This window comes from Neopsephotus bourkii, unplaced genomic scaffold, assembly GCF_033783945.1.
Source record: "Neopsephotus bourkii isolate Nb327-2 ecotype Australia unplaced genomic scaffold, CSIRO-AGI_Nbou_v1 NB_1814, whole genome shotgun sequence".
NCBI classification, from domain to species: domain Eukaryota; kingdom Metazoa; phylum Chordata; class Aves; order Psittaciformes; family Psittacidae; genus Neopsephotus; species Neopsephotus bourkii.
Window position 1 is genome coordinate 1,074,451 of NW_026902287.1, and position 15,246 is coordinate 1,089,696.

Below are 15,246 nucleotides of genomic sequence, written 5' to 3' on the forward strand. Positions count from 1 at the left end.
AAGTCAGCAGGGGTATTACGTTTTACTGTGTTTCCACTAAATAAAGGACTGATCAATCTTCTAAGCTTTGTTACTGTTAGGTTTTTTCCCAGGGCTTTCCCAAATCGGCATTTTTCCTTCCAGATTTCTTCCCTGAATTACGTTCAAAGTACATGTCCTTCAAAATACAATACTTACCCAAGCTGCCGAGCAGCTTCAGTTGGTGCTCTTAAGTTGCTTTGCAGACTGTTCCTCATTCCACATGGAACCGTAGGGCATTAACAGTTTCCACAGGTAGCCGGGTTGCTTAGTTAGTCCTGTGTTGTTGTCCCTTACAGCGAGACAGTGACGATGACGATGATGATGATGACCGCAGCACTGACCGGGAGGATGGGCCACTGGAAGAGCAGATAGAGCGCCTGCAGGAAAAAGTAGAGTCAGCCCAGAGCGAGCAGAAGAACCTCTTCCTCGTTATCTTCCAGGTGATGGGCACTCTTGTTCTCCCTCTCAAGCTTTAATGTGACAGGATTTATAAGCTTTCAGTGTCAGTGGAATCTTGGGCATCTTCTTGGAGTAAAAACATGGGAAAAGGTTGAAGGGTTTACTATGGGTTAGAATCAGTCCAGATGATCCCCTTGCAAAGACTGCTTCTGAGCAGAAACCTGCTCAGTTTCAAGTGCTCGGGCCCAGGTGAGCTCTGCTAGTGTAGTTTCCAGAACAGTCAGAAGGTAACTGAATTGCAGTTGTTTACTAAACTCAGTGTTATCCAAACAAATTAACTAAAGATAATCATTCTCACATTGCTGTCAAAGCTGCTGTCCCTCGGATCCTCTTAGCTGAGTTTAGGGTCCCTCATTTTACGGAACTTAAGGTTTGTTTTTCTTCTTTTCTTTTTCCTCTGCTGCAGCGTTTCATTATGCTGTTAACTGAGCACTTGGTGCGCTGCGAGACGGGTGGAATTGATGTATTCACACCCTGGTACAAGAGTTGTATAGAGAGGTTGCAGCAGATCTTCCTACAGGTAGGTTTATGGAGGGGGTGCCGATGGAAAGCGCCGTGCCTTGAGCAGGGCGCGGCGCCCGGAAGAAGCAGTAGGTGGCAGTAACACGCTGCTGTGGGGGCTGGTGTGGGGCAAGGACGTGACTGCCTCTGGCCACGTCTCTGACACAGATTGGTGGAGAAACTGGTTCTTGATCAGTTCCCACACTGAGCGCACGCTGCAAAAAGATACCGAGGTGTGATTAGGAATTTTGCCGAGCCCCTCTTAACTGTGTTCATGTACGGGCAAAATGGAGAGAAAACTAGGATAGCAAAATAGATGGCTTTAAAATAAGTGGATTACTGCAGAATTCCTCCTAGTAAGATGCATAAATAGCTATTAAAGGTCATTTCTGAATTCTTGGCGGCTCTGTATTAAATCAGGTAACAAGCACAGGTGGCTGCATGAAAGTGACAGGAATGTAAAATTACACCTGTATGAGGAGTGGAACTGTAGAGGAATGGGACTGGTAGTGTAGTTCCCCTCTGAGCTGAACCCTTCATGGATAGTAGGTCTGTCTCCAGAGGAAAGCAAGTATCGTGATTCTCTTAGGAATCTCTGCAGTTGCGTGGGATCCAGTGCGCAATTCAGGATCCAGGAATAAGGAGCTACAGGAGCTCTTCAAACAGGACTTCCGCACTTGCTTTCTTCTTGCAGTCAGTGTGGCTCAGCATCAGACTTTGCCTTGTCAGTGGCTACTGTGTTGTGGAAATGAGAGATGCTTAGCAACTTCAACGAAAACGTTTGACGTGTGATTCTTGCATGTCTTGATCGCTCTGCTTGTTCTTACACAAATACAAACTAAACGTGTTTTGTTTGTTTTATTTGCCAGCATCACCAGATCATCCAGCAATACATGGTTACCCTAGAGAACCTCCTGTTTACAGCTGAACTGGACCACCATATACTGGCTGTGTTTCAGCAGTTCTGTGCTCTGCAGGCTTGAGGATTATTCACGGGCAGAGTCTTGCCTGCAGGACTTTAGTGAATTTAATGTTTGGTTTTTTTACATTATAAAACTTGATATGGGGATAGAAAAATTTTTTGACTAAAACTGGCTTTCGTGTGCTCCAATATAAAACAATACAATACTCTAACCAACAGCAAACTGTGTAAGCATCATAAGCCTTATAAGAGGTGGCTGATAGGGGATAGATGTGAAGTAAGAACTATTTTCTTCATCTTTTAAGTTGGTTTGACTTTATGATAGTATTTTCATTTCTTGTTTTTTATTTGTATAAAAGTCAGGAGAAAAAGAAAAGCCAAAAAAACCCACCCTGACATAAAAGCCCTCGAACAATAGAATTTCTTAGCCTGGCCCTTAAATCATAGGAATTACAGAAATGAGAAACAGTTGATACTGGTTTGTGAGTATGAAAGGGATGCACCTTCTCGGTGAAGTGTGGTAACTTCTCTAGTGTGGCATAGAAAAAGTGTCTTAACTTTGGGGATGTGAAACACTTGAGTTTAAGCTTTCAAAGTAGTATAGAGCATTTGGATTTGTTACCAAGCCAGCTAGATTCTCAGTTTGGAAGAACATGGTTTTAATACAGTTGGAATATGTGTTTTTAAACTTATTATGTAGAGTCTTGTTACAGCAGCTACAAGGAAGTGGTAGAGGAGCTTCATGGGCAGCGTCTGAAAAACTCAGCCCTCCTCACAGTGTGGTCGAAGAGTCATGCATTGCTCCTGTCAGGAGTCTTTACTGGTGCACAGAGACATCAAACCAGGGCTGGAGCGGAACAGACCAGGGACTTCCGTGCTTCAGCCCCTACCTGGGTGTTGGGAGCTGCAGCACCTGGTGCCAGGGCAGCTTCTGGCAGGACCTGCTTCAGCTTCTTCCTGTATTTCAGCCTCTTGGGCTGCCACACTTGCACTAGGCTGGACTGCAGGGATGCCAGAAATCTTCCCAGTAATGGTGCTGGATGAACCAAGTGCTCTCCCTTTATCTAGCTCAGTAACCGCAACTTTGCAGTATCTGCATCTGCGGCCGTGCCCTTGGTTTAAACATGTGGTAACAGCAGACAGTTCCCATGTCTTCAGAAAACATTTTAGCGCTGAATTAGGCGATATCTCACAGTGGAGGCAAAACAACCCGAGAATAGAGTAGCCTCAGTTTTGAGTTACACAGATAACATTACGTACATAAACAGCAAGCCAGTGCAGTGTCTGTTAGGGTAAGCAGTGACAGATGGTAAGGCGCTGCCTTAGGTGCTCCAGTTTGCTAGCATACAGGGCATTTCCAGGCTGCTCTTAGCCTCTTGATTTTTCAGGTGAATATTTAAAGGGTTGCATAGCCATTGCTGTTCAGTTTAAGCTTAGAAAGAGACGAGCTTTGAGCAAGTCTGTTCCTGTATGATTTATTTGCTTTCTAAGCACTGTACCTATTAAGGTATTTCAGCAATACTTCAGGATCAGCTGATCTCCTGATCAACCAAGGGGGTTAGAAATGGAGCTTCCTATTTTTACCTAAGTTTGTAAGTGGCCAATAGCATTCTCATATATCCTCATAGAATTAGATTTGTTGCTTCTTTTCTCTGCTTTACCTTTTCTGGTTCGGTTCTTCCTTCCGTTACTTCAGGGTTATACTGTTACTTGTTGTAAATTTGCTTTATGCAAGGGTTTTGCCAGCCATGCACAGGCTAATACTTCAGATATTTTTTTTTTTTGTTACTGTTCTTGAATAATAAAATAGCTGTTTGGGTCTTTTTTAAAGAAACATTTAATACTGTAGAGATTTTAATTGGGTTTTGATAGTTTCTTCACTGGCTTGGACCAGTGTCAAGAGTTCTGATACTAGCTAATGGTGGGGGTCTGACTATAAATGTGACTTCCATAAAACTGATAATGCAGTTAGTTAAGACTTACAAACCTGTAACTTCCTCTGAGCCTTGACAAATACGGGTGCTTGAGATCCAGTTGCACATGCCTGAGCGCATAATCCTACAACTTAAAACCACCTAGCACTGTCTTTCAGAATCGATTTGATTTACATGGCGTTCATGGGCTGTGATGACATTTCCTGCCACCTTCCCCTCTCTGTGGGTCCAGCGCTGTACACCTGACATGACCGGCACACTGGGGACGCTCACAAAGCAATACCAGCAGCTGACTGGACAACCCTGCAACTGCCGAAGCGTGGGGGGGTGGCGGGTAGTGTAAAGATGCTGTAGAAATGTGGTGCGGTTGGGGGAAGAAATGCACAATTAAAAATAAATGAAGGTGAACCAGGCTGTTACTGCAGTGTTTGTCCTGCTGCTTCTGGGGGCTCTGACACAACGATGATGGGGGGGGGGGGGGGGTTGCGCTAGTTTGGGGTTCATGCGGCCGGGGTGGAGCAGTTTCCACAGGGCCGTGGCTGGTCCCCTGACTAATACACCGCCCACGGTTCTCCTGGCACTGCGGGCTGCTCCAGCAGCCTCCCGTGCCCTCCCGGGGGCCGGGCGAGGCAAGCGTGGTGCTGACAGTGCCGTGGGGGCTGGCGGGGGAACCCTCCTCTGCCTTCCGCCTCCCGGCTGCGGGGCCGGGCCGGGCCGGGCCGGGCCGGGCTGGGCGCCTTTGCAGCGGCATGCCCGCCGGCCGTGAGTCAGCGCCCAGCACACACCGGCCCTGCAGAGGAGGTACGGGGCCCAGCGCTGCGCCAGCACCGGCCTTCTCCAGAGGTGCCCCGGTCCCAGTGGTGGGGGGAGGCCGGTCACCGGGCGCGGCCTGCCTGGAGAGGGCAGTGAAGGCTCGTTCAGGGACCATCGCCGCCTGCCCACCCCCCGCTCCGGCACCTCTGCCTTTAAGGGTTTCAATTCACAGCCGCGGGGGCCCGGGCTCCCCCGAGCCTCCGGAGACTTCGCAGGTTTTTGCTATGTGCATAATGGCAAACAAACGCAGAGCGTATCCCCTCACTTCGGTCACTTCCATCAGCATTCCACAACAGCTGTGAAGACCCGAAATTTGCACCTGAAAGCGAATCCACCCTCCATTGACAGCGAACAGTTGGGTGCACTTAAGAGATCTACCTTGGAATGCCACTTCCCTCCTGCCCCCGAGGAAAGGCATTTACCCTTTTCAATTGCAAATTTCGGACGGAGCTGCCATGTGAGAGTAGCCTCGGTCTCTGGCCCGAAACTTAGGGGGGTGAAACGCTGCGGAGGATACCGCTAACTACTCTGCCTTATGAATCACGCCGAGACGTGTCAGAACCTCCCCAGAGCAGGCGCCGTTTCTCTTGGGAACGCTCTCCTTTAATGGAGCCGAATCTCCCAGCCTAGGTCTCCCACCAGCAGGGAAGTTGTTGTATCAGCCAGAGGCCCCCTCCCCCAGTAGCAGCAAACCGGACCAGCCAGATCCAGCGTAAAACCCAACGCGTATTGTTTGTGGACTGAGCTGCTTACAACCAATGAACCCCATTCCTGAGAGAATTCGGCAACAGCTTGTTCATAATCTGCATTTATTTGACTTCGATACAAAATACAATTAAAAAGATAATTAAGGCGGGGGGAATGATTATCACTACATCTTCTCGTAAGTTAATTCATGGCCACATACAGTACATGTCTTTTTATAGGTAGATTCGTCAATGTTTTCCTCTGGTCCATACTCATGTTCGTGGATACTGGCTTTTTTCTTCCACAGACTACTCCTCACTGCACGGCGGAGTTCTGTTGGGAAATACAAGAACATTTTAAGGTTTTGGTAAATCTTAAGCAATAGTTAATTACACTCAAGCTAACCAGGACTAGAGATGCCAATCTGCCTGTTGCCTGTCTTCCGCACATTTTGGTGAGAATCTGCTACTGCAGGAACAAGCTCTGACTTGCCTGGCAACCTTTGCCTTGTTTGCATCTTTTAAAGGAGGAGAACTAGCCTGACAACGCTGTCTCACGGGGGAAGATTTTCCATACGAAATACATACACGTTGCCCGCTGCCTTTTTACACAGCGCCATTCCAAGGTATCCAAGAGGGGTCAGTGCAACGCAGCAGAGTTTTCGCAAGAACACCCCATTTGTTTTACCCGGGCAGGGCAGAGCACTTCTCATTCTAGTCACAGCAAGCCTCCTGGATGAGCTGACACTCTCAGCTCCAGGCCCAGTGCTGGGAGCTGCACCGCAGCAGCCGCAGCGAAGCCGGCGGGTTCCAGGCGAGCAGGGCCCGCCGAGCCCGGGATGTTTCTCCGGATGTTGCAAGCGCAAGGAGCAGCACAACGCCGCCATGTCGGAGCCAAGCTGCTCGGGCTGCGCACCCCATCATGTTTAGGCCTGTGCTTGTACTCTGCTCCGGCATCTTGCCTACACCGAGGCCTGGTCCCCCCATGCGCCACAGCCAGCACCGCACAGCACACACAGCGCGGCACAGCACAGCCGGGTTATTTGCTCAGCCTCACGCTGGGCCCCTGCCAGACAATACCAGTACAGCCAGTATGAGCTCTGCCCCGAGACTGCCGACCCAGAGAGAAGCACAGATGGGCAGCACAGACACCATGGTAAGCCACAGCTCTTATGAAGGAGCACGTGGTCTTCCTTAAGATTTCAGCATGTCTGTGCTCAAAGTACTTTTAAGAAGTTCCACTCTCTTAAATACTAATTTTTCAGGAAAAAACAAGGATAATGAGCAGTAAAAACAGCAGCTGGGGATGCTGTGAACAGTGGGAAAAGGTATTTTCTACATTCATTTACATTTACTCCACCTGAAAGCACATGCATGACAGAATTATAACCCCCAGTCTCCCCAAATCAGAAAATGTAACAGAAACAAACTATGGCACATTCTGGGTAATAAGAAAAAAAAAACATTTAAAGCACCATAATGAACCATTGTAGTTGATTTCTCTCATACCATGTCCACAGGAGAACAGGGTAATTCAGGTTGGAAAGGACCTCAGCTCCCTACCAGAGGTCCAACCCTCTGCCCAAAATAGTCAGCTATGAGGTCAGACCAGACTGCTCTGGGCTTACCCACAGAGCTCCTGAAAGCCTCCATTTTGCCACACTGAAAGTATTCTGAATACTTTCATCAGATGCAGAAACAAATTCAAGCAGAACTGTACTTCAGTTCAGGTACTAGAATATGTAAGCATCTCTTTACCTTTAACTTTCTTATCGAACTTCTTCTGTTTCATCTTCTCTCTGTTACCACGGCGCAGTTCCTTTGCTTCCTGCAATGATTCTTCACTACCCCAGACTTCAAGGGAACGCTTGATTACCTACAGGATGGACATAAATGTTTCTTTTTGCCCTGAAATTATAAAAGTAAACTGTTCTAACTCACAAATGGAATTCTTTTCCCCTACACAAGCCAACCCAATCTTGCCTCAGCCTCCCATTTGTCTCTCACTTTTGACTGCAAACATGCATTCCTTCCACAGTAAGAGGCAACACTGATTTTTAGTATTAGTAGATGAAACAATTCAAACCCAGATCTAATTTTGCACATACTCAACTAAAGCAGAAGCACACCTACAAAAGTAGCAAACAAGACAAGAGCCCTGAAAAACCTACTAGCTTTTCCTGCTGCCTCTGAGGGGAGAGCTGCAAACACGAGGCCACAGCTACAAAGGACTGCACACAGCAGCAGCTGCCCCACACCATTTCAGTGTCACTGAAAGGCCATGTGCTTCATGACCTGCAGCTGTGCACACCACCGAGCTGTGGGCCATGAACATCTTTACAATGCTCCCAAATCATAGACACTTCCATGAGTTTGGACCACAGCTCTATAGCTATACAGAAAATTTACCCCAGCTACCCAGAATATACTTCATTTTGACAAAATCATTCAGAAATCAGAACCAAAGCACAATATTTTGGCTAACGAAGTTGTAAGAAGGTAAAAAGAATTCTGAAATATACTAAGTTTCTGTACCTGTGGTTTTAAATAAAGTTTCATGTCACCCCATCGTGGATTATGAGGGTTTTTCTTCACAATGAATCTGAGCACTGGTTCCCTCTTATCCAAATCACAGTCTTTAAGAAGATACTCTTCTTTTGCTTCTGTCCTTGTTATAAGCTTATGCTTATCTTCAGTGTCTCTGGAAAGCAAAAAAGCTGCACCTGAAAACCCTGTTATTAACATCTAAGTCCCCACCATTTCTAACATTCCTGAAATACAGGCTGCCCTCATCCTTTCAGTTTTTTATTTATGCAAATAACTTCAGATTCTGACAATGTACAGCTAAACTCCAGGCTGGGTCTACAGGAATTAAAAGTTCTCCCATTTGAGCACACGTAGGCCGAGAAGCCTGTTTTTCTAGAAGTGCTTTTCTTACACATTCTTGTAAGAGGGAGTAGCTGAAATTTAAAAAGCATGAATAATTTTAGGTATTCACCTAACCCAGATGCAACTCAAGAGGAAAAAAGCACTAGCCTGACACATGGTCAAAAGAGAAAGAATACGTAATGCAAGACAGGTCAGATCACCTGAGAATATACACACTCCATATGCTTCTAGATCCCAGAATCAGATTAGCAACACAGGCAGTGCACTCACTTCCAAATGCAAATAGGCGGAGGAACCATGCAATAAAGACTTTAGATTTTACCAGTCCGTGAAAAACTCTGCAGCCACAGCAACGTTTATGAGTTAATGAAAAAAAAAAACCCTACATTTGCGCAATCCTGACTGAAGTGTAACTTGAATTGCTGGAGCCGGAACAATCTGCCAAACAGTAATTGCTAGCAACGGCCATCAAGGAAGCACTGCCGCCAGTGCAGCTTTACTAGAATTCAAAGTTCACTGTAAAAGCTAATGCAGCAACAAATCGCTAGTGCTCAGCTGCAAGAGCTCCGACAGAAAACCACTCCTCAGCCTCGGAGCCCTCTGCTTGACAAGCTCCATCCACCCACTTTATCTTGGAGACAGCACTTTGCCTCTAATGACTGAGCTGCCCACACCATGTGCACACCCTGGCCGCTCCCTGTAGTAAGCAGGGAAGCTCTCAGAACAAACTCCCAGCTGCTTTGTTTTTTTTTCCTCCCCCATTCATTCTGACACTAATGGCTGGTTGGCTGCTGCTTCGGAGTCCGTTTCACTACCCCGGTTATCTCTGCGGCTTTTGGAGCATTTTCTGTTTGAGATAAGTGTCTTCTGCCCAAGGTCGAACTCCTGCTTACCGTGCAGCTCAACCCACTAACGTCGCACGGGGATTCTGCCCTTTGGCTCCCTGCTCCCGGCTCTCTTGTGCTGATCAAAGTACTAACTTTACTCAGGTTAATTCCCGAAGACTGCAAATACTCTCCTAATCCCCGCACTGCTTCGGAAAGCGGGTACTCTGCGTTCTATCAGCGTTTTGCATAGCCGTGGTCTGCCACACCGAACACACTTCCACGCCGACAAGCACATTTTCGCCCTCTAAGACACCGTGTTTCCACCACGGTAACGCCAGAAAACCCACCGATGCTCCTTAACCCCGACACAAGCTCACGAGACAATGTGCTGTTCTTCACTCCCATAAGGGGAAATACAGGTAATCCCACAACCCGTTTACTTTTTCAGTAAGTATTTAAAATTACTGATAAACGTCTCTTCTTTGATTAATCAGCACATTTGTAATTAACTCTATCATAGCCAGCAATCTCTACATAAAGCTTTCTTCTGCTGATTATTTGCAATACCTGCAATTATCACATGTTGCCCAATCAAAGTGCTGCATAAGGTACGAATCCATGAATTCTTTGCCACAGTCTCCACAGATGAGATAGTCAATTTCTAGCACAGGTGCTAATGGAAAAAGAAATTGTTTAGGGAACTGCAACATTAAAAGCCAAACATCTGGAATTGGTATTACAGGCAACTTTACTAAAATTCACATCATAAAGGTATACGTTACAGACTAGTTTCACTCCTCTACTTTAGTTTTCCCTGACAGATACAAGTACAAATTAAAACCCATTATCATTTAATCCCGTCTCTGCCGGTGTATTTTTGTTCTTGCTGGAAGGTTAACTGTACAAAGTATTCGATTTCAACATTGAAATGCACACATTTGTTTCGACTTAGCCATTGTTAAATATAATAAACACACCCGTCCGAAAAAAAAAAAAACGTTCCCCATTTCCTCATGAACTGCCTCATATCCCCTCCTACAGCTTCCTCCATTCTGGCCCTCCAAAATACGCCCCGATTTAGAGAGGACGTGCAGGCAGTAACAGGAAGAAGCAGAGGAGGGGATGCAGTCTGAAGAGGGTGGCGTGAGCAGGAAGTGGCACTGGAGCAGCACTGGTATCATAGTCGTCTCAGTCTGCTCCAGTTTTTTTCCTAGCTCAGCCACACCTGCCTCTCCCCTAAACGAGCTCAATGGAGGCATGGGATGGTTGGAAAAGCTCCTTCTTGTCTGTTCCGGGTGGCAGAAACGGAGGAGGATGGCCAGAGAGCTGCTAGGAGTGGAATGGGGATGGAGCTCCACTACAATCCTCTCCCCAAGCCCTCTCAGCACTGCTCCAAGCCCAGACTCATTTCACTGCCGGCTACCGCTGCTGGACGCTTCCTCGCCGGGCAGATCACCTCCAGCGTCATCGCCATCCGCTTTACGTTCCGTGGGACACCGAGAAACACCGCAGCTATGGGAATCGCTCCTCCAGCAGTAACATTATAATCTAACAAAAATTCTAACATTTTTATACAGTTTCACGCGCTAGAAGTGAGGCAATGCCGCAGAGTTTTAACAATACCTGAAAAATAAGATTAATGCTTGATATGCACTAGCATACATTTTTAATTACGGTTGCATATATAGCAGATTCGATCTAACAAACGCGACATTTTATGCCAATTCAGCCCCGCAAGCGACAGGGGGGGATGCTCAGTACTTTACATAGTCATGCTCTTACATCACATTTCATCATTTCAGGCAGTACTCCCGACCGTAGAGGCATTTTATTAAGACAATGACATCAAGAATTACACAGCAAAAAACACCTCCCCCCGTGCAAAGGCATCCCAGATCCACTTAATTTAAACATTTATACCTCAAAAGAAGTAAAACTGCTCATAATTTACAAGCTTAATGAATCTGGTGGCGATTTCTAACAAAGAGATACTGCATCAATAGCCCCGCAGCCGATTCAGAGCAGAACAAAGCAAGACAAAGGCAATCCCAAAGAAAATGGGTCTATTTTGGGATCCTCACTTCTCCATTTGCTTTTTGGAGAGAGAATATCACTAGACAAATGGGCTGAAATCCTCCACCAACCGATCAGCAATTTGGCGTCAGAGTACGTTTTATAACGCTAAAAGCTGGCACTGCAGCAGTGCTCTCATCTCAGCATAAACGCCATCAACCTCTAAATTCCCAAAACCAACGAAATCCCGCGGATTCACACTTACTTTGCTCTCAAAATTCCAATTCCCGAAAGAAATCGTAGAAATAAGATTTATCGAAGAAAAAAAAAAAAAAAAAAGAAACGTGCTATATATACCCAAGGGCACTGGCTGTGTCCCACTTCCGCGGCTTAAAATTCTCCATTTTTAATTACCGCGTGCTTAATGCTGAAAGAATTCGGACGCGCCAGGAATTCAGCACATCCAGAAAGGGGGAACGAAAAAAAGGAAAATGAAGAGGGGAGAAGAAGCGGAAAAAAAAAAAAAAGAAAAGAAAAAAGGAGAAAAGAGGGGGAGAAGAAAGGGGTGGAAAAAGCCCGGGAAAAAGAGAAAGGCGCCCTCTCTCCCGCGCCCTCCCGCCCATGCCGCCGCTCGCTGCTGCCCCCGCTCCTTCCTGCCCTCCCGCGCCAGCCCCGCGCACTCGGCGCCGCCTCTTTCCTGCTCCGCTCCCTCCCCCGAGGGTCTCTGGCTTTTTTTACCGGGGGGATGCACGATTTTCCCGGCGCCGGCGCCGGGCCCTTCCTCCAGCTCCTCCTCCTCCTCCTCCTCCAGGAAGAAGCCCCCTCCCGTATCGACGACCTTGGCGGGGGCCCTCACCCGCTGGGCGCCTGCGGAAGACAAACGAGACACCGCGTTAAGTGCCGCGGCTGGAGCCGCCGCCAGCAGGGGGCGCTCCTGCGCACCCTCCTTCCCCCACACCATTCCTCTCTTCTCCCCCCCACCCCCCCCTCCTCCCAACCCCCCCCCTGCGCGCGCGGAGCCGGGGGCCCGGCGCGCGCGCGCCATGGACCTCCTTTCCCCCCCCCTCCCCCCCCATCCAGCAACGTGGGGGAAGGGAGGGGGCCCTCGCGCCTCGCGGTTTATCCCCCTTCCCCCCCACACCTCCCGCGCTCCCCTTCCCCCCCTAGCCGTTCCCTCTCCAGCCGCCCCGAAGCTCGCTCTCCCACCCCCCCCCCAGCCCCCCACCCCCCCCAAGGAAAGAGAGAAGGGCGCGGGGAGCTCCCCGGCGAAGCCGGGACACTCCAGCGCCGTCCGACCTGCGGCAGGATAAGGCCGAGCCGCCAGCCGCGCCTGCCGCAGTGCCAGCGCTCGTTGCCGGTTCCGTTCCATCTTCGCCAGCACTGCCGTCGAAAGTGACGGTCGCTCGACCGATGCCGCCGAGGTCTCCACTTTCTCAGCCGCCGGGTCGGGGGCTGGTGCCGGTGCTGGGGCTGGTGCCGGTGCCGCGCCCGCCATGGCGGCGGAGGAGGCGCGGAGCAGCGCGGATGCCCCCCTTGCTCCGACAGCCGCGACTCGCCCTTCCCCTCGCACGAGTCGCGCCGCACTGCGCCGGCGCACAGCGCGAGGCGGGGGAGGGGGCGAGAGGGGCGAGGCCCCCACGCATGCGCACAGCCGCCGCCTCGCCTCCCCGCACCGCCACGGCGGACCCCGCCTCTCCGCCGCGCGGGGCGTGCCGGGATCCGCGGCGGGTGGGGGGGGGTTGCAAAGGAGGGGGGGGAAAGGGGTGCGCGGGGCCTGGCGGGGCGGGGGCCTGCGTGGCGTAAGGCCACGAGGGGCTGGGGTGGGGGGGTGTCCGGGAAACGGACGGGGCGTCCGAGGGAAGGGGACGAGGAGCGGGGACCGCCGCAGCGGCGGACCCGGTTTTGGGTCCCAGTGCGGGTTTTGGGGTGGGGTGGGGTGGGGAGGGGAGGGGGAGGGGAGCCATGACCCTGCGATTTCCGCGCTGGGCCGCGTGTGCCGCTTCGAGCGCTTTCTGCAGCACCCCCCGCTGCGGGCTTGGGCAACCCTGTGGAGAGGAAAAAAAGCAGATACCGCACCGCCCGTTCCTCCCTTCCCCCCGCCCGGCGCGGCGGCAGGAATTCCTGAGCAGCGTCACCCGCCAGATCCCCCCTTTGTCCGCCTCCCCGCGCCCTCCGCAGCGACCCCGCAGCGCGCCGCGTCCCGGCGCCCCGCCGCCCGGGACGCCCCGGTTTTCCACACGCGCGCCATTCCCCGTTCCTCTGCCCGCAGACAGCGCGGCCCCGGTTTCCCCGGGCGCGGCCGCGGCAGCGCCTTGCCGGGCCTGCCCGAGCAGCTCCCGAGCACGTTTTACCGCCCCGAAAAAAAAGAAAAGACACCGAACTGGTTCGGCGGCTGCTCGGGGCACCGGGTGACCCGCGCCGCGCTCAGCATGGCACCGGCGGACTCGCTTACCGACATTCCCGCCGCTACCTTTAATGGTTGCGCGTGATGCGAGAGACCGGAGAGAACAAATGCAGCCTGTAGCCTTCCTTATTGATGAGATACACGTAAATGGCTTTGTCATGCAAATGTGGCTCTAAGCCACTTTCATATAAAGCCAGCTTAATGCCCAACAGCCAGTGACCCTCCCTCGTCCGTTAGGCAGCGTCTGCCCCGTCCTTGAAGAAACAGGGACGGCGGCGCTGGGGCAGATGTTGGCTCCGGCCACCATGCCGAAGTGGTGTGACCTTACAGCGCTGAAAGGAGTCGTGTCCCTGTAGTCCTCCCCACCCCCCAAAAATAAGGTCTCTCACGAAACGAGATTTCCTGCCAATCCGTTCCCGCTGCCCTCAGAAAACACCCCCAGTGTTTCTCGGTCCCGGTCCTCCCTGATCGCAGCGACTACCCGGCATAAGCCGGGCTTCTGCTATGCCGAAAAACACATTTTGATTTCCTTTGCAGGCTGGTACTAACTTTAGGCAGCAGCCGGCAGAGTGTGCTGTGAACGCTGCAAAAAGGACACCCCACTTCTGGGATTTTTTTAAATATACGTACATATTTTATATATCTATATATATAAACGCGGATGAAGACATCTTAAGTGGTTCAAATATCTGCATGAGCAGTTGGTAGTTCCTCCTGTCAATTACAATACTGGTCTCGTCACAGATCACAGAACCTCCTCCTTAAAAATTAATAGCCGAGTCATACTAAACTGCCCGCTTCCAGCAAGATTGCTTTTCAGTGTTTGTGCAAAGTTGGAAAGTCGCCACAATGAACGTGTCCGGACACCTTTCACGGTCACAGAGAAGGGTCTGCAGCACGAGGTGTTTAATAGATGAAAATTCAAATTGTAATCCTGGCCTACCGGAAGCAGCTTACGAAACGGAGCAGCATGAGCATACATTTCTGCAGCCTCATTACGCTCTCCTTTGGATTTACCGACGGTAGAGTTACAGAGAGATTAATAAATGCATTAGAAGTAAGTAAAATAGAAGTAGTTTTAAGCAAAATGTTTGCTACGTGGCTTGGAAAGTTTCTGCTTGAAAAGTAAACACAACTTATCTGTGGATTCCTGATTTTATTCGGGTGTCAGTCTTTTCTCCCTGGCTCTCTATGAGTGGAAATTTCGGGAATAATGAACTTTTGAGTTGTGCTGGGGGTTAACAAACAGTTCATTCACAAACCAAAAACTGAAACTGTGCTAAACTGAAGTCAAGTTTGGGACACTCTGTGAGGGATTTAAGTGCAGAAGGTCATTATTAATTACGCAAACAAACTGAAAATGAGAATTAGAAGGAAATCAGAAGACAAACAAAAGCAGATTCAGAGGCAAGGCACTCAAACAGAACTGGCGCTGGGCAGCAGCTATCTGTGCAGTGCACTAGCGCTTTATTGAGTGAAACCGTTTTAGAAATTTATGCTGAGGAGCCTCTTTTTTTTTTTTTTTTGGCTTTTTCTCAGGGTCATTATGACTGGGCAATCACAGCAGAATATTCTCCCCATCTCTGCTTCAACCAGAATGAATCAAATACAGCGCTTACAATTTTCATGGTCATGAGAAGGTAATAAAATGATAAGTATGCATTAGAGAGGGGTAACAGACTATCTCGCATGCACTCCTCTGCTCATGGAATAATACCCATATTTGATACTAAACACACATCGCTCAGTGGGTGCACATGATTTAATAATCATAATG

General features: G+C 49.6%; 3 protein-coding genes across 5 annotated transcripts in view; 2 read left to right on the forward strand and 1 right to left on the reverse strand.

The window, feature by feature from the left end:
- Window positions 1-3,737, forward strand: part of NCBP1 (nuclear cap binding protein subunit 1) — a 34,182-nt gene extending 30,445 nt beyond the window's left edge. For all 3 annotated transcript variants that reach the window (XM_061342734.1, XM_061342735.1, XM_061342736.1), the window contains 3 exons: window positions 318-461; window positions 887-1,000; window positions 1,851-3,737. In XM_061342734.1, the coding sequence (XP_061198718.1) occupies window positions 318-461; window positions 887-1,000; window positions 1,851-1,964 (372 nt within the window). In that variant the 3' untranslated portion in view covers window positions 1,965-3,737. The remainder of the gene's footprint in view (window positions 1-317; window positions 462-886; window positions 1,001-1,850) is intronic.
- Window positions 3,738-5,442: 1,705 nt separating this feature from the next.
- XPA (XPA, DNA damage recognition and repair factor) lies at window positions 5,443-12,703 on the reverse strand. Its single transcript, XM_061342725.1, has 6 exons — window positions 12,362-12,703; window positions 11,804-11,932; window positions 9,620-9,725; window positions 7,872-8,037; window positions 7,095-7,212; window positions 5,443-5,670 (listed from the first exon to the last, which is right to left on the reverse strand). The coding sequence occupies exons 1-6, from the start codon at window positions 12,558-12,560 to the stop codon at window positions 5,522-5,524; spliced, it is 867 nt and encodes a 288-aa protein (XP_061198709.1). The 5' UTR covers window positions 12,561-12,703; the 3' UTR covers window positions 5,443-5,521.
- LOC133206607 (collagen alpha-1(III) chain-like) lies at window positions 12,590-14,612 on the forward strand. Its single transcript, XM_061342710.1, has 3 exons — window positions 12,590-12,600; window positions 12,639-13,785; window positions 14,007-14,612. The coding sequence occupies exons 1-2, from the start codon at window positions 12,590-12,592 to the stop codon at window positions 13,552-13,554; spliced, it is 927 nt and encodes a 308-aa protein (XP_061198694.1). The 3' UTR covers window positions 13,555-13,785; window positions 14,007-14,612.
- Window positions 14,613-15,246: the final 634 nt, after the last annotated feature.

Excerpts from the sequence above, each read along its gene's own strand:
- XPA (XM_061342725.1), bottom strand. The coding sequence starts at position 12,560 with ATGGCGGGCGCGGCACCGGCACCAGCCCCAGCACCGGCACCAGCCCCC. Across the intron at positions 7,213-7,871 it reads AACTTTATTTAAAACCACAG|GTAATCAAGCGTTCCCTTGA; the intron begins GTACAGAAACTT and ends TCCATCCTGTAG. Across the intron at positions 5,671-7,094 it reads GTTCGATAAGAAAGTTAAAG|AACTCCGCCGTGCAGTGAGG; the intron begins GTAAAGAGATGC and ends ATTTCCCAACAG.